This window comes from Crotalus tigris, unplaced genomic scaffold (genome assembly GCF_016545835.1).
Source record: "Crotalus tigris isolate CLP2741 ecotype Arizona unplaced genomic scaffold, ASM1654583v1 scf7180000017589.2436309, whole genome shotgun sequence".
Lineage (NCBI taxonomy): Eukaryota > Metazoa > Chordata > Lepidosauria > Squamata > Viperidae > Crotalus > Crotalus tigris.
In genome coordinates this window covers 1,165,775-1,189,038 of record NW_024096495.1, presented here as the reverse complement: position 1 = coordinate 1,189,038, position 23,264 = coordinate 1,165,775, and the positions used below count along the sequence as shown (strand labels likewise).

General features: G+C 40.1%; 1 protein-coding gene across 4 annotated transcripts in view; it reads right to left on the bottom strand.

Moving 5' to 3' along the window:
• POLA1 (DNA polymerase alpha 1, catalytic subunit) overlaps nt 1–23,264 on the bottom strand; it is a 274,677-nt gene that overhangs the window by 153,565 nt on the left and 97,848 nt on the right. For all 4 annotated transcript variants that reach the window (XM_039363127.1, XM_039363155.1, XM_039363137.1 and 1 more), the window contains exon 29: nt 1,017–1,222. In XM_039363127.1, the coding sequence (XP_039219061.1) occupies nt 1,017–1,222 (206 nt within the window). The remainder of the gene's footprint in view (nt 1–1,016; nt 1,223–23,264) is intronic.

Genomic DNA, 23,264 nt, shown 5'->3' with positions numbered 1-23,264 from the left:
ATCAGACTTTTTTCAACCTCTTTTGCTCTCTCTAGCATAACTATTCATTTGGAGGCATAACTCTCAGAAACAAATGGCTTTCTATGTGGATTTTTTTTTTTTTTTACTTGAGAAATTCTACTCAATGGCAAGTTCTGCTCTATAGCATAGGCCATTTTACTAATACTTGCCAACTGGCTTCCATATAGATTTACTGAAGGGCTTTTTAAAAATATTCCTAATTAGAAATGCTATAAAGTATTGAACTAAAATTCGAAACTTGCTTATCAGTTGAATGGTTATAGTGCACTTAGAAACACAGATTAACATAGCAATATTTAAAATGTTGTATATACAAAAATACTCTATTAAAATAGAGTAGTAGAATGATATTCAGAGAATTTTTAGAAGGAGGGTAAAATTCACTCCGCAATTATTTTTGTTAGGTATTGTTACAGATTGTGATACAAAGGAGGTTGTATTGATGTTAAACTTGATCACAGCCGCGAGGCTGTTAGTTGGACAATATTGGAAGAAGGAATCTTTGCCTACATTGCAGGAATGGTTTTTTAAAGTAGCTTATCTGGCGGAAATGGCAAAGATTTCGGCTTTCTTAAAGCAACAAACGCAAGAGAAGTTTTTTGCTATCTGGGACAAATGGATAAAATTTATACAATTTAGATTGGGTATACAAAAATATTATATAGCCTTTTCATAAGTTTTATTTTTATATATATTATAGATATCTTTTTTATATATATAAATATAGAGTTTTTAATTTAATTTTTATTTTTTTTTTATTATTATTTCTTAAGCCTATATTCTGCTCTGGGAAGCTCAGGGGGGGGGAAGGGAGGGTTTTTGGGAGGGGTGTGGGGTGGGACTTTTTTTTTATATGTATTGTTTAATTTTTTTTTCTCTTTTGTATATGTTGTTTTTTGTTCTGTATTGTTTTTGTTTTTTTTGTAAAATTTATAAAACTTTTAATAATAATAAAAAAAAAAATAGAGTAGTAGAATGCATAAAGAGCTACTTACTTTCCAGTCTCTTTTGCAAGATCACACCAATCTCTTCTCACTATGTCCAATCCTTTAAGTTCTTGTTTGGTAATGTATTTTCCATCTCCGGCTGATTCCACAACCAAAGCAGCATATTTCTTCTTTTTTAACAGCAAAAGGGACTTAAAAACTCCGTCAACATCTATCTCCAGTAACTTGTAGAGTTTATTTACTTCACTTTTAATCTGCAAATATATCACCAATTACTTTTTAAAAATACTTTGCTAAAAGGGTAATATTTAAATATTCTTCAGTTAAAATTTAGCAAGCAAAAAAAAACCACCAGAGCAAACATGGTCGATCCACACCACAGAATAGATTAAAAGTACAGTGAAGGCCAGAACATACAACTATATATAAAGTTCTACTTAGATATGGTATGTTGACAGAACAAAGAAAAAAGCATGTATGATAAATTTGACACAAAATTTCAAAGAAACAGTATCAATGCAACAATGAAAAAAAATGGTTCAATAAATCTGTCCAGGTAATCTTCAGTTTACAACTAGTTGTTTAGAGCAGAGGTCCTCAACTTTATGGGCACCAGGAACCAGTTCCATGGAGAGAGGTTTTTCCGCGGACCAGAGGGTGCATAGTTTTGTGTGCTGCCTGCATCTTGCAGATGGGGCTTTGCTTGTTTGTGTAGCCCAGTTGCTAGCATGCTGCGGCTCGGTACTGGTCCACAGACCAGGGGTTGAGGATCCCTGGTTTAGAGACCACTTGAAATTACAACAGCACTGAAAAAAGGACTTATGAGCAGTATTCTTATTTAAGACTGTAGGTCCCAATTGTGACAGTAAGTCAGGAATTATTTGTGTAATAATGGTTTGAGAGAAAAGAAAATATTTTATAGATAGTATACAACTTCATTTGAAAGAAAAAAAGAAAGAAAGAAAGAAAGAAAGAAAGAAAGAAAGAAAGAAAGAAAGAAAGAAAGAAAGAAAATTGTATCTGGATAAGAACTACATATTCCTTAGCCAATGGATCTCAGGGGAAGATGATACAATAAAGGAAATTGAATGGTGTGTTAAATGTGGTTGGCAGGCATTCAGCCAGCTAAGCGTAGTTTCCAAGAACAACCTTCCCCTATGCCTGAAGAGAAAAGTTTTCAATCAGTGTATGCTACGTGCTCTAACATATGCTAGTGAAACATGGACGCTAACCTCACAATAGACACAAAAGCTGGCACAAAGAGCCATGGAAATATACATGCTCAGCATTATAAGACAAGATAGAAAGACCTGCACATGGATTAGAGAACAAACAAAAGTATACGATATTGTCAAGAGAGTAAAAGAATTGAAATGGAAATGGGCTGGTCACATAGCAAGAAGAACTGATGGCAGGTGGACCAAGGCAGTCATAGAATGGATCCCACTTGATAAAAAGCATCCATGAAAGAGCCCTAAAACAAGATGGATCGACAACATCAGCAAGTATTGCGAGCCCAATTGGCAAAAGAAAGCTCAGGAGTATATTTGTTGGAAACATGCTGAAGAGACCTTCATCCTGCAGTGAATAGATACAATAGATACAGTGATGATACAACTCCATTTAGCCAAAGACAAATCATATGGTAATAATTGCTGTAAAAGCTATGAGAGAGAAGAAACATTATCATATGTGATGGACATACAAAAAACCCTCAAGTAATAATACACAGCACCATTCAGAGAACCTTAGGGATCAAGTTTGAAATAAAACCAGTTTTAAATCTAGGCAAAATTTAGTATTCTTTACTGATAATTCCATTATCAATAAAAATGCCATAATTTATTAAGATATAGGTAATCCTTGTTCAGGAACTGCCTTGTTTAGCGACTGTTCAGTTACGACTTAGCAACCACTTTGCTTAATGATCAAGTTGTTACCAATTGTGGTCGCTAGAAAAGTTCTACCTGTATATGCTTATAATGCAAGGACAACATTGCAAAATACTTGAAAAAATAACAATACCAGCTATATCAGATTAGCAACTTAAAGCTACAGAATATGTAGCAATGGCAAAACTAACAGAAGTGAGAAAATCTAGTGGGTAATTATGGCTGGCTGATGTCTCCAAAGGAGCAGAAAAACTGAGAACACTGATTGAAGGTAGATTCTGGCCAGCGTAATCTTCCTGGTCAAAGGAAGACTGTGAGATGACTTATCTGCATTCTGGGCAGCAGTTCCTCAAGCAGAAATATAAGTTTTTGCAGTCAGCTTGGGAGCAGATCTGACTGCAGTCCCAGGATTCCATCTATGCTCCTAACTGCAGGGTAGTCTATATGGACATTAAGCCCTGCCTTCTTCATTTCTTCATCACTTTGGAAAATAATTAATCTACAAACATGGAGAGCTTTCCTTTGCAGCAAAGATGGAATACCTTGTGATGAAATGAACCTACTTTTGGGATTAAAATAAGAAAAAAACAAAGAATAGAGACTTTGTTTTAAGGATTCAATAACTTAGTAAAAAGATTTAAGTAAAGTTTAAAACAGATAAGAGAACAATCTCTTTTTTATTTTTATCATATTTAACCCCCCAAAAATTTGAAATAAAGACATGCACTAATTCATAAAATGTACAAATCAAACCAGAGGCTTTTCTTTGGAGGCTGGTGGATAATCAGCTGTAAAAAAAACATGGAACATGACTTTTATATATTATTATTATTGCAGCAAGATTATTATATGCTCAAAAGTGTAAAGTTTTGGTACTGCCCATAATGAAGCAATATTTGAAGATGATGGCATTTGCAGTGATGACTAAATTTACTTCTTTGATTAAGGAAAAGACATTTATATTCGTTGCTGACTGGAAAGCCCTTGTTTACTTTTGGAATGAAACAGAAACAAATGAACTTTTGATTTGTGATTTTGATTATTGCAAAAACTTTAGGTGATAGAAAAAAAGAGAGTTTATTTTTGTAACCATAAAGTAATCAATAATTTTGTAATCGTACTTGTATTTGCTGCAAAGGAAATTGGAAGCCTCTTCTGTTTATAATTTCTTTTCTCACCTTTTTCTCTTTCCCTTTCTTTTTGTCTGTCTGTCTGTGTCTGTCTTCCTGCCTGTCTACCTATCTATCTACATTCCTACCAAATCTATTTATTCAATTTCTAAAGCCACCTATCTCAGTCAATGATTCTGGGCAGCTTACAATTCAAAAAATATATTAAAATTAAAACATTAAAACATTTAAAACAAAAAACAACAAAAACATCCAAAAGAAATATACATAGCAGCCTACATACTTGGCCAGTTAGCAATAAAGCCAGGAAACAGAGCCCTTGACACATTTAGCACCTGAGGCTTGGGAATATAGCCAGGTTTTCAGGGCCTTATGAAAGGCCAACAGGCTGGGGCCATTCAAATCTCTGAAGGAATGATGTTCTGTAGAGCAGGGGTCACCGCAGAAAAAGCCCATCTTCTAGTCCCCATCAACTGACATTCTGGCTGAAGGGATCTGCAGCATACCTATTCTGCTAGATTGAGTTGGATGGGAAAAGGTGATCCCTCAGGTAACATGGAACATGGTTTTTAACCTAATCCTTTTTGTTAGTTTTTATCTTCTTTGTAAAACTTTTAATAAAATTTATATAAAAATAACTCAAATTTAAATAAATTTAAGCAAAAATGCTTAATTTTTGAAATAATATATCTTGAAATACATTAAAATATTATCAGCAAGGCAAATATAAAAATTTAGAGTATGGTTTCTAAAGTTTACATCAATAAGTACTAAAAATCATTTGGAATACAAAGAAAGGGGAAGGCAGAAATTAGATATTTATCAATATTACTCTTAAGAGGGGTTTGCTTGCTTTTCCTTTTGATGGTTTTTTTAACATTTAGGAATAATAATATAGTGAAGATTTTGGCACTAAGTTCAAAAATTTGTAGTTCTTTCTAATATTATGAAAAGCATTCACAGACATGGTTTACCTTTATTAATGTTAAATTGATTATCTCTCTATTTATAAATATTACTTTTTAAAAAAATACGTATTTATTTTAAATAAAAATAATGGAAAAAGATGGCTTTTATGCCTCTATACTTAAGTTTGCAAAATTTGCTAATATTTAGCTGTTGATTTTTTTGACAGTATATGTCAGGCCCAGGCCAAGAACAAAACAGACAATCCAGCAGCCAAAGTTCAGTCCTTTATTTGTTCAGTCTTGCCAAACTAAACCTCAACTACTCTCAACCTAATGGAAATACCCCGGGCGATTTTAGGAAGTAGTTATCCTAACTTTCTTCCTTTGTCTCCAATCCAGCTTTGGGCTGTATTGTCTCTTGACTCGCCTCTCCCCCAGGTCCTTGGTATGTCCCTCCTTCCTGGTAAACTGCTGTTCCACTGTAGTCCATCATACCATCACACCCCTTTGTAGACACTATCTATCTTTAGTTTTTCTAACTTTTTTTGCATTGTAGCAGGTTTTATATTGTTAAATGCCTTGATTGTCTTAAGTGGAAATTTGTTTTGTGAATAATTACATAATGTAACAATACTGAAATAGCATAAGAAGTAATGTATTGAAACAAAAAGAAAGGAAATTTTCCCAGGCATCTAATAACTTTTCCACATTATATACAACTCTGGAAAATGCACTGAATATACCCAGAGAACAGCAAAAATGGAATTACTTCCTTGCTTTCCAAAAAACAAGACAGGTTACTTATTTGTAACTCTGGTTCTGGAACAGCCATCTATACATTCATACAGTGTGCAGCAGTAGCCAAAAAAGCTAATATAATCCTGGGTTGTATAAACAGAGGCATAGAATCAAGATCATGCAAAGTATTAGTACTGCTTTATAAAACCCTAGTAAGACCAACCAATTTTGATCACCATACCACAAAAAAGATGTTGAGACTTTGGAAAAAGTGCAGAGAAGAGCAACTAAGGTGATCAAAGATCTGGAGATTGAAACATATGAAGAACGGCTGCAGGACTTGGGTTTGGATAGTCTAAAGAAAAGAAGAAATAGGAGTGACATAATAGCAGTATTCCAGTATTTGAGGGGCTGCCACAAAGAAGAGGGGGTCAAATTATTCTCCAAAGCACCAGAGGGCAGGACAAGAAACAATGGTTGGAAACTGACCAAAGATAGAAACAACCTGGGATTAAGGAGAAACTTCCTAACAGTGAGGACAATTAACTGATGGAAATGCTTGCCTTCCGAAATCATGGACACTCCATCACTGGAGGTTTTTAAGAAGAGTCTAGACAGTCACTTATCTGAAATAGTATAGGTTCTCCTGCTTGAGCAGGGAGCTGGACTACAAAATCCCTTCCAGCTCTATTCTACTCAACATTCAGAAATATAAAGGGTATGCCTGAACACCTCCTCACTCAAGGAAGTTCTAGTATTAAAGATTTTTAGAAGAAGCAGAATTTTATTGTGCGCATCCTGCCTTCCCCTCATTTTTTAAATAATCTCAGAAGCTATGAGAACCCATAATATCTACAACCATAGTCATAGAATGGATAGGTAGCTCAATATACATATGGCCATTTAAAGAGCCACCATTACAGAAAAGCAACCTTCATGGTCTCTGTATCACATATATGATTGACTAGCAAACTCACAAGATGGAAGTGGGAGGTTCCAACTGACAGAACTGAGAGGAGCGAATCATTGACCAAACTAAAATGAATCAGCTCTGAAATGAACATCCAAGGATACTGCTTTACAAAAGTAGATGGCCAGGATTCTAAACAAACCTTCCAGACAAACACTGACTCAGAGGAAAGCTTATTCACCAGATGTTACTGCTCACAAGGCACTGAAAGAATGCCTTGAAATTGACTAAAACTCCTTTCTAAGACATACTGGGAAAACTGCCAAAGCTTTGTCTATTCAAAGAATGCAAGGAATGCTCTAATAGAGATCTTTGGATTGAGAAAAAAAAATAGATAAAAAAGCAGTGGATTAAATTGAAACGAAGATGTCACTTTCAGAAGAAATGATAAATTTGACCAAAGAATAAACAGAGAATAGCATTAGCCCACAGGGAATATAAATCCTTTCTTAATAACAACTAAGAATATAATTTTGAAAAATCACCAAATAAGTATGTATGGTAGCATAGATTCTAACAGTTTCCTATTAATTAGTTGCATACAAACAACAAATTCAGTATAGAAATAGTGGAGGAACTGGAGGAAACTGATCTAAGCAAACAGTACAAAACTCACTGCAACTGTAGATTCTGGATTTGAATCAAACCTCAAGATCTGGGCTCACAGAAACAAAATCATATATATACTTCATTAGGTATAGAGTGTCTTATGTTCTAATCACCCATTTGCAAACAAGGTCCACAACTTTGGATTTCAGAACCAGGGAAGAATGCAGTTGGTCAACTTGGAGGGCTTCTATGGAATTGTAATGTATATTGTATAATATACAACCATCTGCTGTAAGCAATCCATCAAGAGGTAGGGAGAATGTGCAATGTCACAACCTAGAAAAATTATTCTCAACAGCACAAAGAGCATCTGCTTAGTAGGGATCATGATATGATGCATTAAGAATCAAAAGATTCTTGGGACAGATGTATCTCCTGCTTCTCCCAACAACTCTGTAAAGTTTTTACTATAGAAACAATGTTTAAGTTCCATAATGAATGATAAAGCATCTTGGATATCATGTTCCAAGGCCAGATAACCCAAATCTTCTTCAGAAAAAGAGTTTGCTCTAATGGCTAAGAGTAGCAGTGACAGGTAGATGCCATGCAAAAATAGGTTCAGCCATGGGTCTAATGAACTTCTGAGGAGAAGAAGATTAGAGATGGTTTTCTTATCTTTATTTTTGGGTTAAATCTCTTCTGTGGCAGATACTGAACAAGTGCCCTGAGGCTTATTCAATCAGAATTGGAAAAGAAACACATACAGCAAGAACAGTAGTTTATAGGATAACTGATACTAATTTTGGTACTAACACATCAGAAAGGAGCACTGTTGCCAATTTGTTGTAAGTAATGCCATGGGTGGAGTTAGAACAATTATTGCCAGAAGGAGTCTTTCCATCAAACCATACATTGAGAATAGCAACAATAATACCTGGAAAGATCCTGGAAAAGATAATCAAACAACGAATCAGCGAACACTCAGAGGCAAACAAAGTCATTACTAAAAGCTAACATGAGTTTGTCAAAAACAGATCATGCCAGACAAATCTTATTGCATTCTTTGACCAAGTGACAAAATTAGTGGACCAGAGGAATGCTATGGATATAATTTACTTGGACTTCAGTAAGGCATTTGATAAAGTAGATCACAACCTACTACTTGATAAGATAGAAAAATGTGGGTTAGACAGCATCACCACCAGATGGATTTGTAGCTGGCAGACTAGCCATACTCAGCATGTGGTCCTCAATGGAACTGCATCTACATCAGCGGTTCTCAACCTATGGGTCGCGACCCCATTTGGGGTCGATCGACCATTTTACGGGGGTCGCCAAACAATGCGATCCGTCATTTCCCCCCCTCAGGGGGCGCCGCTGCGCATGTGCACCACGCATGGGGGCGCCGCCGCGCATGTGCACCACGCATGAGGCAGCGCCACGCATGCGCGGCACGTCTGTGTGACGGGGGTCGCCATCATACAAACGTTGAGAAACGCTGATCTACATGGAGGGAAGTGTGTAGTGGGGTGCCCCAGGGCTCTGTCCTGGGCCCAGTACTCTTCAATCTCTTCATCAATGATCTGGATGAGGAGATAGATGGGGAACTCGTAAAATTTGCAGACGACACCAAGCTGGCAAGAATAGCCAACACTCCAGAAGACAGGCTTAAGATACAGGAGGATCTTGACAGATTTGAACACTGGGTGCTATCTAACAAAATGAAATTCAATGGTGAAAAAAATACGGTTCTACATTTAGGCAAGAAAAACCAAATGCACAGGTATAGTATAGATGGTTCTTTGTTCAATAGTAGTAACTGTGAAAGGGATCTCGGTGGCCTAGTGGACAATCACTTAAATATGAGCCAGCAGTGTGCTGCAGCTGCCAAAAAAGCCAACACAGTGCTAGGCTGCATTAACAGAGGGATAGAATCAAGATCATGTGAAGTGTTAATAACACTTCACGATGCTTGGTAAGGCCACACTTGGAATACTGCATCCAGTTTTGTTCACCACAATGTAAAAAAGATGTTGAGACTCTAGAAAGAGTACAGAAAAGAGCAACAAAGATGATTAGGGGACTGGAGGCTAAAACATATAAGGAATGGTTGCTGGAATTGGGTATGTCTAGTTTAATGAAGAGAAGGACGAGGGGTGACATGATAGCAGTGTTCCAATATCTCAGGGGCTGCCACAAAGAAGAGGGAGTCAAGCTATTCTCCAAAGTGCCTGGAGGCAGGACAAGAAGCAATGGATGGAAACTGACCAAAGAGAGAAGCAACCCAGAACTAAGGAGAAACTTCCTGACAGTTAGAACAATTAACCAGTGGAACAACCTGCCTCCAGAAGCGGTGAATGCTCCAACACTGGAAGTTTTTAAGAAGAGATTGGACAGCCATTTGTTTGAAATGGTATAGGGTTTCCTGCCTGAGCAGGCGGTTGGACTAGATGACCTCCAAGGTCCCTCCCTTCATCATCATCATGGGTAAGTTGCCATGGGATTTAGCTTATTTCCCAAATGACACCTGCCATAAATCTATAGTAGTTTGTGAGCAGACAACACTCCAATTGTTAGTCTTATTTTTCTTCTTAATCATCTTTTTGTTTAATTTAGGATTCAACAAATAAAAAATTAACTACTATATAAAGAAACATACACATTTTGACATAGTGATTACCAATGCTTTTAGCTGGCAGATCATACAATGAATGGACTGGAACTTTCCCAAAGAAAGCTCTGTACATTTATATTATTCATCATTCATACATATATCATATGGTCCAGGAAGAAAAATTTCAGGATTTGAATGAAGCCCTCAGAGTTAAATGTTGTTTGAAGGAAACTATGAGAAAAAAATCCTATTAATCACCAGAGCTATATGATGACCATGCAAACTGAAATAATAAAATTTGCCACTCATATTTTTCTGGATGTTGTTAACATCAGACACATATTTCAGATTGTTAAAACTTCACTATTATTTCCTAAAATATGACTTTTTTTTCACTTTAAACATTCTCTTCATGTAATTTGATATATTTTGAGAGGAGACTTTCAATTGCCAGTTAATAATGTGAATAATACTTCCTCCAGTTTTTTGTTTTGGAATTTGAAGCACTTTAAATTATCTTTTATTCTTTTAAATATAAATAATTTAAAAGCAATTTTTTTCAGAACTTTCAAGCTATAAATTGAAATATCTGCAAAAAATTGAGAAGGCCTCATCCCAAAGGTACAAAAGCCTCTTAGCTACAGTAAGAAGATATTGTAAAACAAAACAAAACACCAAACAACATAATTTTGTCTATTATTACAGAATGCTGGCCATCTCTTCAGAAAAAAAAAGAATTGTATTTGCAACTAACTCCTTCATGGATTACTGCTTTGTTGGGGCGAAGGGGCTTGCGTAACTCAATGAAGCTATGAGCTATGCCATGCAGGGCCACCCAGACGGACAGATCATAGCAGAGAGTTCTGACAAAATGTGATCCACTGGAGAAGGAAATGGCAACCCACTCCAGTATCTTTGCCATGAAAACCCCATGGACAAAACCAAAAGGCAAAAAGATATGATGCTGGAAGATGAACCTCTCAGGTTGGAAGGTGTCCAATATGCTACTGGGGAAGAGCAAAGGGCTAGTACTAGTAGCGCCAGAAAGAGTGAAGCGACTGGGCCAAAGCCAAAAGGACGCTCAGCTGTGAATGCATCTGGTGGTGAAAGGAAAGTCCAATGCTGTAAAGATCTTTTCTCCATAGGAACCTGGAGTGTAAGATCTGTGAATCAAGGCAAACTGGATGTGGTCAAACAAGAGATGACAAGACTGAGCATCGACATCTTAGGAATCAGCGAACTCAAATGGACAGAAATGGCTGAATTTAATTCAGAGGACCATCAGATAAACTACTGCGGGCAAGAATCCCTCAGAAGAAATGGAGTAGCCTTCATAGTCAATAAGTAGGAAAAGCAATACTGGGATACAATCCCCAAAATAACAGAATGATCTCAATGTGAATCCAAGGCAAACCATTCAATATCACAGTAGTCAAGTCTATGCCCCAACCACTGGTGTTGAAGAGGATGAAATTGAGTGGTTCTATGAAGCCCTACAGCACCTTATAGAATCAATACCAAAAAATGATGTCCTTATCATCATGGGGGATTGAAATGCTAAAGTAGGAAGCCAAAAGATAACTGGAATAATAGGCAAGTTTGGCCTTGGAGTACAAAATGAAGCAGGGCATAGACTGATAGAATTTTGTCAAGAGAATATGATGGTCATAGCACACTCTTTTCCAACAACCCAAGAGACGGCTCTACACATGGACATCACCAGGCAATCAACACAGAAATCAGATTGACCATGTGCTCTGCAGTCAAAGATGGAGAAGCTCTATAAAGTCAGTAAAAACAAGACCAGCAGCTGACTGTGGCTCAAATCATGAGCTTCTCATTGCAAAATTTAGGCTTAAATTGAAGAAAGTAGGGAAAAACACTAGGCCACTCAGGTATGACCTAAATCATACCCCTACAGTAGATGTGACAAATAAATTTAAGGAATTAGATCTGATAGACAGAGTGCCTGAAGAGCTATGGACAGAGTTTTGCAACATTGTACAAGAGGTAGCAACTAAAACCATCCCAAAGAAAAAGAAATGCAAGAAAGCAAAATGGCTAACTGAGGAAGCTTTGCAAATAGCTGAGGGAAGAAGGGAAGCGAAAGGCAACGGAGAAAGAGAAAGATACATCCAACTGAATGCAGAATTGCAGAGAATAGCTAGAAGAGATAAGAATGCCCTCTTAAATGAACAGTGTAAAGAAATAGAAGAAAACAATAGAATAGGGAGAACTAGAGATCTCTTCAAGAAAATTGGAGATATGAAGGGAACATTTCATGCAAAGATAGGCATGATAAAGGATCAAAATGGCAGGGACCTAACAGAGGCAGAAGAGATTAAGAAGAGGTGGCAAAATTACACAGAAGAACTATACAAGAACGAGCTTAACGTCCCTGATAACCACGATGGGGTGGTCACTGACCTCAAGCCAGACATCCTAGAATGTGAAGTGAAATGGGCTTTAGCAAAGCTGAGCAAAAACAAAGCTAGTGGAGGTGACAGTATTCCAGCATTCCAGCTGAGCTCTTCAAAATCTTAAAAGACGATGCAGTAAAAGTGCTACATTCAATTTGCCAGCAAATTTGGAAAACTCAACAGTGGCCACAGGATTGGAAAAGGTCAGTTTACATTCCAATTCCAAAGAAAGGCAATGCCAAAGAATGTTCGCACCATTGCACTCATTTCACATGCAAGTAAAGTTATGCTTAAAATCCTACAAGCTAGACTCCAGCAGTATGTGGATCGGGAACTTCCAGAAGTACAGGCAGGATTTCAAAGAGGCAGAGGAACCAGAGATCAAATTGCCAACATACACTGGATCATGGAGAAAGCTAGGGAGTTCCAGAAAAACATCTACTTCTGTTTCATTGACTATGCTAAAGCCTTTGATTGTGTGGATCACAACAAATTGTGGCAAGTTCTTAAAGAAATGGGAGTACCAGACCATCTTATTTGTCTCTTGAGAAACCTATATGCAGGTCAAGAAGCAACAGTGAGAACTGGACACGGAACCACTGATTGGTTCAAAATTGGGAAAGGAGTCCGGCAAGGCTGTATTCTTTCGCCCTGCCTATTTAAATTATATGCAGAGCACATCATGAGAAAGGCAGGGCTAGATGAATCAAAAGTTGGAATTAAGATTGCCAGGAGAAATATCAACAACCTAAAATATGCAGATGATACCACTCTAATGGCAGAAAGTAAAGAGGAACTAAAGAGCCTCTTGATGCGGGTGAAGAAGGAGAGTGCAAAAGTTGGCTTGAAACTCAACATTAAGAAAACCAAGATCATGGCATCCAGCCCTCTCAATTCCTGGCAAATAGATGGGGAAGAAATGGAGGTAGTGACAGATTTTATCTTCCTAGGCTCCAAGATCACCACAGATGGGGACTGCAGCCAAGAAATTAAAAGACGCTTGCTCCTGGGGAGGAAAGCTATGGCAAATCTAGACAGCATACCAGAAAGCAGAGACATCACCCTGCCAACAAAAGTGCGTATAGTCAGGACCATGGTTTTCCCAGTTGCAATGTATGGCTGTGAAAGTTGGACCATAAGAAAGGCTGAGCGCAAAAGAATTGAGGCCTTTGAACTATGGTGCTGGAGAAGACTCCTGCGAGTCCCTTGGACTGCAAGGCGTTCAAACCGGTCAGTCCTAGAGGAGATCAACCCTGACTGCTCTTTAGAAGGACAGATCCTGAAGTTGAAACTCAAATACTTTGGCCAACTAATGAGAAGGAAGGACTCACTGGAGAAGAGCCTAATGCTGGGAAAGATTGAGGGCAATAGAAGAAAGGGACGACAGAGAATGAGGTGGCTGGATGGAATCACTGAAGCAGTAGGCGTGAGCTTAAATGGACTCCAGAAGATAGTAGAGGATAGGAAGGCCTGGAGGAACATTGTCCATGGGGTCGCGATGGGTCGGACACGACTTCGCAACTAACAACAACAACATTTGCAACTAAGAGCAATCAACTGATCTTTGTTTACAATAGAAGCGGCTCTGAAGGAGTTTTGGCATAGACTAATTGCATCAGTCAAGACAAAAAATACAGCCCTTTTTTGGCACATAACCAGAGGATTGGGAAAATCCCCCCTACTTCCAACTAATCAGGTACCAATTCATGCCTGGGAAGAATATTTTAGAGAGCTATATGCAGACCCCGACTACGTAATTAATGAGAGCCAAATTAATTTGGACCAAACCCCTTACTGGCCCCCTATTACACCAGGCGAGATATCCCGATTGATTGGAGCCCTCAAGGCTAATAAGACACCTGGTGCTGACAATGTCCGACCAGAAATAATAAAAAATAATCTGAGTTGGTGGGCTCCACTTTTAGCATCTCTGTTTACTTTTATAGATAGAACGGGCCATATGCCAATAGATTGGGGATTAGCAATTATCATACCAATCTATTAAAAAGGTAGTAGAAATGACCCACGCAATTATAGACCCATGAGTCTTCTGAGTGTTATTAGTAAAATGTATGCCAAACACCTAAACTATAAACTTCAGGATTGGCTAACTTTGGGGGGAATAATCAAAGAGGAAAAAGCTGGTTTTAGAGAAGGAAGATCAATGGTGGATCATATCTTGGTACTTCACCATCTAGTACAAAAATACACATATAAAAAAAAATCCTCTCTTTTTGTGGCCTTCCTTGATTTTAAGCAGGCCTTTGACTCAATATCTAGGAACACCCTCTGGGAGAAATTAAAAGGCACTACTATCGATAAACGCCTCCTTTTCCTCATACAAAAATTGTACGCCAATTCCACCTTGAAAGTGAGGTGTAATCCTCAAGGGACTTTAATCGGCTCAGTAAGGGTACAAAAAGGGGTACGGCAGGGGTTGCATCCTGTCTCCCTCCCTTTTTAACTTCTATATCAACCCCCTGATCGATCTCTTACAGAACCCTGATCTGCATCCGCCCAACCTAGCACATCGCAAAATCCTGATTCTTCTATATGCCGACGATGCGGTCATTATTTCACAAACTCCTGTAGGACTGAAGAGAGCAATTAGGGCAACGCTTGGCTACTGCAGACAGAACAAGTTGGTCCTTAACTTTGATAAATCAAAAATTTTAGTTTTTGCTAAAAGACCGAGCCAATATTCCTGGAAAATAGAAGGACATAGTTTGAAACTATAACATTTAGATACCTTGGGGTGGTTTTCCACTCACAAGGGACATGGAAGGCACACCTGGATTATACATTGCAAGCAGCCAATAGGTCCTTAAATGCAATTAAATATTACTTTTACACAGGTGGAGGTCAATTAGTACCTGTTGCCTTAAAACTTTTTGAGGCCAAAACATTGACGCAAATTCTATTTGGGGCACAAACAGGAACCCTTGAAAAGAAAAACATGCACCCAAAGGAACCTCAAATGCCCAATTAAGAATTGAGACAGGCATGTCCCAAATTCAGCTAAGAGTCTGGAAGATGATGATGCATTTCTTTCCAGAGGGACTGTCCTCGTTAGTGCTGACTGACAACTTCCCCTCCCCCTGGAAGCAGGCGATAGATCATAAACTGGGCTCTTATGGGCTCTCTTCGGTATTCTTAATGTCCCTAGGCTTTTACCAAGCAAAGCAAGTAGTATCCAATAGAATGAAGGACATGGAGTTCCAAGAAGAACGAAATAGGTTGCCTCGCCACAGTAGGGATAGAATCAAACAGGGTGGGTGGGAATCGGCAAGATATCTGAATGATCTGACCTTCCCAAAACAAAGAATAGCTTTCTTCAGAGCCAGATTTAACATTCTTCCCTCAGCACTCCTCCATGGCAGGTATAAGAGAACACCAATAGCAGAACGGGTATGTATATGTGGTAAAGGAGAAGTTGAAGGCATCTCACATGTTTTATTGTACTGTGAGTTATACCGAGTTTATAGGTCAGCATATATTCTCCCCTTATTAGAGAGATTGCCAGGGAGGGCAGACAATTTTTATGTAGGCTTTCTCCTCCAGGACTCAAACCCTTCTATCACGCATGCAAAGTATTGCTGCAAAGTCCACAAGAAAAAAATTGGTTACAGATCTATAGCCGTCAACTTGTCCCAATTTTCTGGAGATATCTCTACTAATTTTTAGAACATTATATTTACTCACACACTTATCGGCTTTCCACTCGCGTAAATTAGGGAGTGACCCTAACAGTTTGAGAATATGTATTTTCTTAATAGGTATGTTATTATGTACTATTAATGTCAGTACAATTTTTTTAATATGTTGTAAAATATGACATCTATTGTTGGTCTATGACCATTATTATTATTATTATTATTATTATTACAATAGAAGCTCTACCTACAAAAAACTATACTGCTTCATATATGGGTGAAATTATGCTGTTATTATTGTTTTTATTGGTTTTGTTGTGAGCCGCCTAAGAATCTTGGATATAAACCAGGCAGTTTTATAAATACATAAACAAATCTTATTACTTGTTAGTCAAAAAGGCTCAGCTAAATATGATCTGGCCTTTCTATAAACCCCTTCTTTTAGATTCCACAAGTTTTCTGCCCTATATTGGGGGAAGACTCATTAAAGCAAGAAATAAGGTATTGTTCCAAAGTTGTGCCTTTACTTCCTTTGTCTTTTTCTATTATCCTGCATGATACATGTATATAAGGGCAAGAAAAGAAAGGAGCAGGCAGATCAGATTCCCCAATCAAAGTAAAAATATTGATCATACAGTTGTAAACATGTGTCTTTAAGAGATCCCATTTTTTCCTTGGGGGAAAAACTCCAAAATTGATTATTTCCTTGACATTTAATTATTTAAAAGAGAGATATTGCTGTAATAATAATACTATATTTTCAAATTGTGTATACACTGAAAAATACTATTTTTCAATCATTTCTTCATGGAGAGATTGTTTAGTATCAGGTGCAAACATTTTGATTTCCCCCCTTGCACTGGGAAGATGAAGAGAAATAAGAGTTATTTGAATATGCATACTTTGTAGATATATTGCCAGGGAAAAGCCAGATTCTTTAGCTTCAGCTACTTTTAAATATGTTTGTAAAAGGAAGGAGAAAATATTTATCAAAAGAGGCAGTTCCATTGGCAATCATTGGCAACCCTAACCAAAATAAATTGTTATGTAATAAAATCTGAACAATTAATAAAATGAATGAATGGTGTCCAAATAGGAATAACCTGACCAATAAACATTTCTAGTACTAGACCCAAAACCCTCTTACAGCAATTAGTCACACAATTTTCTTAGAGCTGTTTATCTCTGCCCTACTTATGCAATTAGTGAGCAAAAATATTCATAATTAAAAATAATTGCCCAGTCTGGCTACAAAGAGCAACACAGCAAAAAATGTGATGTTAATGGTTAATGGTCACAATTATGATCAGTGTCTTGGTCATTGAGTGAAGTAACCAAGTTTATTTAGCATATGATGACAACATGATAAAGAGAAGTTTATGTATACATAAGTAATTATATACAAAACTTCTATGGGGATACAGTAGTGACTTCATAACTGGATGTCCGATTTAGCTATCCAGGCAGTTGCCTGTGGCATTCTTCATGCAGATCTTCTAAGGAACCAGAGAATGCACATCGTGGGCAGACTTATACAATATGTTTAATAGTTTGCATATCAGGACCATAGTTGCAAGAAGGGGAATCTTTCCAGCCCCATTGATACAATGAATACAAATGTATTCCTTTTTCCATTATTGTACACCAGCATTTGTAACCAATTTTGGGGACCTGTCATTCTGTTGAGAGAGGGAACGCTTTGTTTTGTCTTGCCACTTTGCCCTCCCACCAGGAGAAGGAATGCAGCCAAATAACATCACCCTTATCTGGGAGATGATTTCCGCTTGGAGCCAGAGGGAAACGAAACTGGGAGAGACCTTGAAGAGCACGCCAAAACATTATACCACCTGTGGATTTGCTGAGATTCAAATGGATACTGGGACCTTGAGGGGAGGAGTAACGAATATTGCCTTTGATATATTGCTTGCGCGGGACTTTCCCTCAGATCCCGTTTTGTTTCCCTGCTATCACTAGACCCTAATAAATGTTCCTTTTGAGATGATATGTCTGTTTCAAGAGTTCTGCTTTCTTGGGGGCCTAGCTGAGATAGGTCCTTAAGGGTCTAACTGGGTTGTTAAGCAGAATCCCTCTGCAGAGGCAGGGAGAGAGAGATTTTTAGGACTCCATATGTACTTGAATTTTGGCTGTTGAGGTTAAAGCAGGCACAGAACTAGGTGTCCTTTTCTCCCTGCCTCTACAGAGCCCTCCATAGAGATGTTGAGAGAAGGATTTTGGACTCCATGCAGGCTTGGATTTCAGAGACCTCTTTCATCCAGCCTCCAAAACAAGAGGGAGTTCTTTCAACAGGCAGCAGCAGCAGTTTGCAACCTTCCCTGTCGGCTTCTCCACTGAGTTTCTGGGGAGCCTGGCAGGGAAGATTACAAGTGGCAATTGCATGATTGAGGGGGGCTTGGCATTCAGTTATAAGTTCAAACAGATTGTCAAACACCCAGATAGCGAATATATGACTGTGGGTATATATGTGTGTTTGAAACATTCTGACAGCTGGAAGTGCTTTAGAGGAATAAAGCACCCTTTCTGATGCCTTCATAATTTCAAACAGTCATTAAGCAATTAGTCATTAAATGAGGATTCCCTATCAATCTCAATTGTCCCTAGCTAACAAGGGCACAGGCAATCTTGGGAGGGAATGTTATTAAGTCTTCCCTCTAAAACAGGGGTGTCAAACTGCCGGCCCACGGGCTGGACGCATCATCCGGAAGTCACACCCACCCCATTGCCGGCAATGGCAAAACCGTCCCGATACGTTGTGCAACGTTATGTGACGTCACAAGTTTGACATGTCTGCTCTAAAACAATGGATTAAAAAACAGTAGGGATCAATGAGAATGCTGTCTTATGCAAGATTGAGGTTATTAAAGTAACTAACTAATGGAAAAGATCTACCATAAAGCTTGCTGTTACAATAGTTGAAGTACCTTGGATGATAAATTTTTGGCCTATGGTACACCTTTTTGCCTGATTAAAGGTTGCGGAAAGAGAGTTTGGGTAGTAAATAGATTGTGAGGTTCCATCACAAATTACAAAATGTTCCATTCATTACAAGACATATAAAATGATTTCAAAATGAAGTGAGGAAACAAATTTATTTCTAAGCAGTAATGCCTGATTGTATTATCTAGACCAGAGACCTATTTTTTTTTCCTCTTCTGGAGCACCTTCAAATTCACATTGCCAAAATTACTGACAAATCATCAATTCTCAATGAAATATTTTCTTTTAACTTTAATGCTAAAATGGAATATAAATCTTCTAGCAGGTAGTCCATGGCAAAACAGATAGCAAATTAATTTAATAATGTCTATGGAGATTCTCAGTCATCCATGTCATGGTTGTCCCCAACATGCTTTTTCAGGAGGCAACTGGACTTTTTTGTTCTTTTTTGAAGATGTTTCACTTCTCATCCAAGAAGCTTCTTCATCTCTGACCAACGGATGGTGAGGAATGGAAGGATTTATATTTCTTGCAGATAGCTGGTCATTTGCATTCTTTTCGAGAACAGATTTCCAGAAAACATTGCAGGCTACAGAAACAGGGCAGAAAACATCCTGCAATCAGAAGGCTCCAAACACATTTGCATTACTGAGGACACAGAAAACTTCCAAATGTCCCAAAGACTCTCTAGAACAGTAGTTCTCAACCTGTGGGTCGGGACCCCATTTGGGGTCAAATGACCATTTCACGGGGGTCGCCAAACAACGCAGTCCACCATTTTTTCCCTTTTCCTTAGCTGTGCTACTCCCTTTTATTCTATTGGCTTTTGAAAGCCAATAGAATAGACTCTCTTGAATAGAGTCTAATTCTATTGGCTTTCAAAAGCCAATAGGAATTGTCCAGGTTGTCTCTGCCCTGCTGAGCCCGCCAAAAGTCCCATTCTGCAAACGGTGCTGCACCGGTTGAGTAGTCCTCGACTTACGACCGGTTGAGTAGTCCTCGACTTACGACCGGTTGGGGGTCGCGGCATTAAAAAGGTTAAGAACCACTGCTATAGAAGAATGCAAATGACCAGCTGTCTGCAAGAAATATAAATCCTTCCATACCCTACCATCCAGTCAGAGATGAAGAAGCTTCTTGGATGAGAAGCGAAATATCTTCAAAGAAGAACAAGAAAGTCCAGTTGCTTCCTGAAAAAGTACCTTTGAGATAAATGTAATAATAATAAAGGCCTAGTAGTATTCAGCAGGAAGGCCTGCTGAATACTGGAGAAATGAAACCGGCCTACAAGAAAGACTAAATGAAGAACAGAAAGGAGGCATGGGAAGACAAAGCATTACATGGACAGTACATAAAAAAGCAGGGAAGCAGTTTATAACAAGACCTGGCAATGGCTAAGAGCAGGAAAATTGAAGAAGGAGACCGAGGGACTAATTCTGGCTGCACAACATCAAGCTTTAAGAACAAATGCATATAAAGCCAGAATTGAGAAGACAGTAACAGATACCAAGTGCCACCTATGCAAAGAAGCTGAAGAAACAGTGGACCAACCTGGTTAGTAGCTAAGAAGATTGCAATGAATGACTACATATAAAGGCATAACAAAGTAGCAATAATGGTGCATTGGAAGATCTGCAAGAAATACCTTTTGCCTGCAAGAAAGAACTGGTGGGACCATAAAATAGAGAAAGTTATAGAAAAGAAACAAGCTAAAGTGCTCTGGGCCTTTAGAATTCAAACAGACAGGCACCTGCCACATAAAATACCCCACACTTAACAATTGTCAATAAGAAAGACAAAAAGTCTGAATAGTGGACCTGGCAATACTGGCGATAGCAGAATAGAAGAGAAAGACTGGAGAAGATAATAAGATACAAAGACTTGCAAATAGAAATAGAACAACTGTGGCAAAAGAAAGCAAAGGTAATACCAATAGTCATAGGCACCTTGGGTGCAATCCAAAAACAATTGGAGCACCACTTGAACACCACTGGCATTGACAAATTCACATCAATCAATTGCAAAAAGTCACTTTATTCAGAATAGTGTACATCCTGAGACAATACCTCTAACACCATCAAACATCCACATCTGCCTATCCCAAGTCCTTGGGAAGGACTCAATATCTCGCGTCCCGCGTGGCGGCAACCCACAGCCTGACTTTCTGCCGCTGGAGAGTGCCGGCCTGCTCCACCAGCAGCCACAGCCTCCCCCGTGGTGGCAGGGCTCGCTGCAGCAGCCTGCCTGGGCAATCCGGCCCGGTGCTCAGCCAACCCTCGCTGCCCCGTGTGTGGCTTCCTTTTCCTTCTCTGCTATCATCGCCGCCTCCGCCTCGTCGTTTTCCTCAGGCTCCGCGGCGAGGCCTTCTCCAGTGACCTGGGCTCACCGCGTGACTTCGCCCATTGCCTTGGCGGCAATTGCCGCCGTTGCGGTGACGGCCAGCAACAACTTGGAGAAGTTGACCCAGTTCTTTGAGGAGCATAAGGCCAAGTACGGTCTGCCCCAAGACAAGTACCTAATGATCACCTAGCCGGCCACATTGGACCAGCCTGGGACACAGAGGGGCAATACTATTTTTTAGAGAATGTTTGTTGTGGGTGTGAGTATGCATGTAGATGAATGGTGGCCCTGTTATGTATAAATTGTATTATTGTATTTAGGGCGTATGAATGTGAATATTTTTATTTTCTATGTATATAAATTGAGTGTGAATGTGTACTGAGTGTTTGGGGTATGAGAATGGTGGAGTCGGGGGTGGAGCCTGGTACCCCCTCTGCTGAGTGCAATAGCAAAAGTAGGGGGGGGCAGGACTTACCCTTGGGCTTGGTCTGTATAGAAAGCGAGTCCGGTCAGGAAGGGAGAAGGCTGGTGAGGGTGGGGGTACTCCGGGGAGGGGAGAAGGTCGGAGCATCCCGGTCATGACTGGGATGGGCAGATATGGCGGGAGCCGAGGGGCAGGCCATCTTTGGGGAACGAGGACTCGCTATGTTAGAGCGATTCCTTGTTCCGGCCCCTCAAAAGGCTCATCCTGTAGTACTGGTGACAGGGGAGTACAGGGCCCTAATTGTAGGCTGCTGTTGCTTAATGCCAGGTCCGTTGTCAGCAAAGCCCCCCTTGTCCGTGATTTAATATTGGACAGCGGGGCGGACCTGGCATGTATAACCGAAACCTGGCTGGGCCCTGAGGGGGGTGTTTCCCTCTCGGAGATGTGCCCGGACGGGTTTGTGGTGCTTCATCAGCCTCGACATCAGGGCAGGGGTGGGGGAGTGGCAGTCATCGCTCGGAAGTCCTTGAGCCCTCGTGGGATTCCTGCCCCGGAGGTTGTTGGGTGTGAGTCCCTCCTATTGAAGTTGGGTTCACGGGTTCAGTTGGGCTTGCTGCTGACGTACCTACCTCCCAGCTGCGTTGCAACAGCCCTGCCTGCGTTGCTGGAGTCAGTAGCCGGGTTGGCGGTGGAGTTCCCCAGACTTATAGTACTGGGGGACTTTAACCTACCATCACTCGGCGAGCGCTCAGAGGCGGCGCAGGAGTTCATGGCTTCCATGGCAACCATGGACCTGACCCAGGTAATTCAGGATCCAACTCATAGGGGTGGTCACACACTCGACCTTGTGTTTCTCTCGGGGCAATGGAGACATGATCTTGAATTAAGGGGAATAGAGATCTCGCCCTTGTCATGGACAGACCATTTCCTATTGAGGCTGGACTTCAGAGCATCACTCCCCCATCACAGGGAGAGGGAGCCGACTAGGTGGTTCCGTCCCAGGCGCCTAACGGACCCAGAGCAGTTCCAGGAGGAGCTTGGGGAAATACCTGACTCCCTTGTCCACAACTCGTCCGGGTCCCTGGTTGCGGCCTGGAATGAGGCGGCATCCGGGGCCCTGGATCGAATTTGCGACCTCTCTGTGGTGGTGGTCCCCGGAGGGCGCCTTGGTTTACTGAGGAGCTCCGGGAGATGAAGCGCCACAAGAGACGTCTAGAGCGACGTTGGAGGGCCAGTAACTCTGAATCTGACCGATCACTATTAAGAGCCTATCTTAGGACTTATTTAGTGGCGATAAGGGCGGCAAAGGGTGTTCACTTTTCCACACTTATTGCGTCCGCAGAATCTCGCCCGGCCGCCTTGTTTAGGGTGACCCGCTCCCTTCTTAAAGTGGAGGAGGTGGAGGAACCCTTGCAGGGGAGAGCTGAGGAGTTTGTTCAGTTTCTTTTGGACAAAATCGCTCAGATTCAGAGAGACCTGGACTCCGACTGGGCAGTGCCAGCCGAGTTGCCAGGGGCTGGTCTTAGTCATGTTATCTGGAGCGAGTTTGAGCCTGTGACCCCTGATGAAGTGGACAAGGCCGTGAGGGCAATGAATGCCGCCACCTGTTTATTGGACCCGTGCCCCTCCTGGCTGGTTTCTGCCAGTAGGGAGGTGACACGAGGCTGGCTCCAGGCGATAATCAATGCTTCCTTGATGGAGGG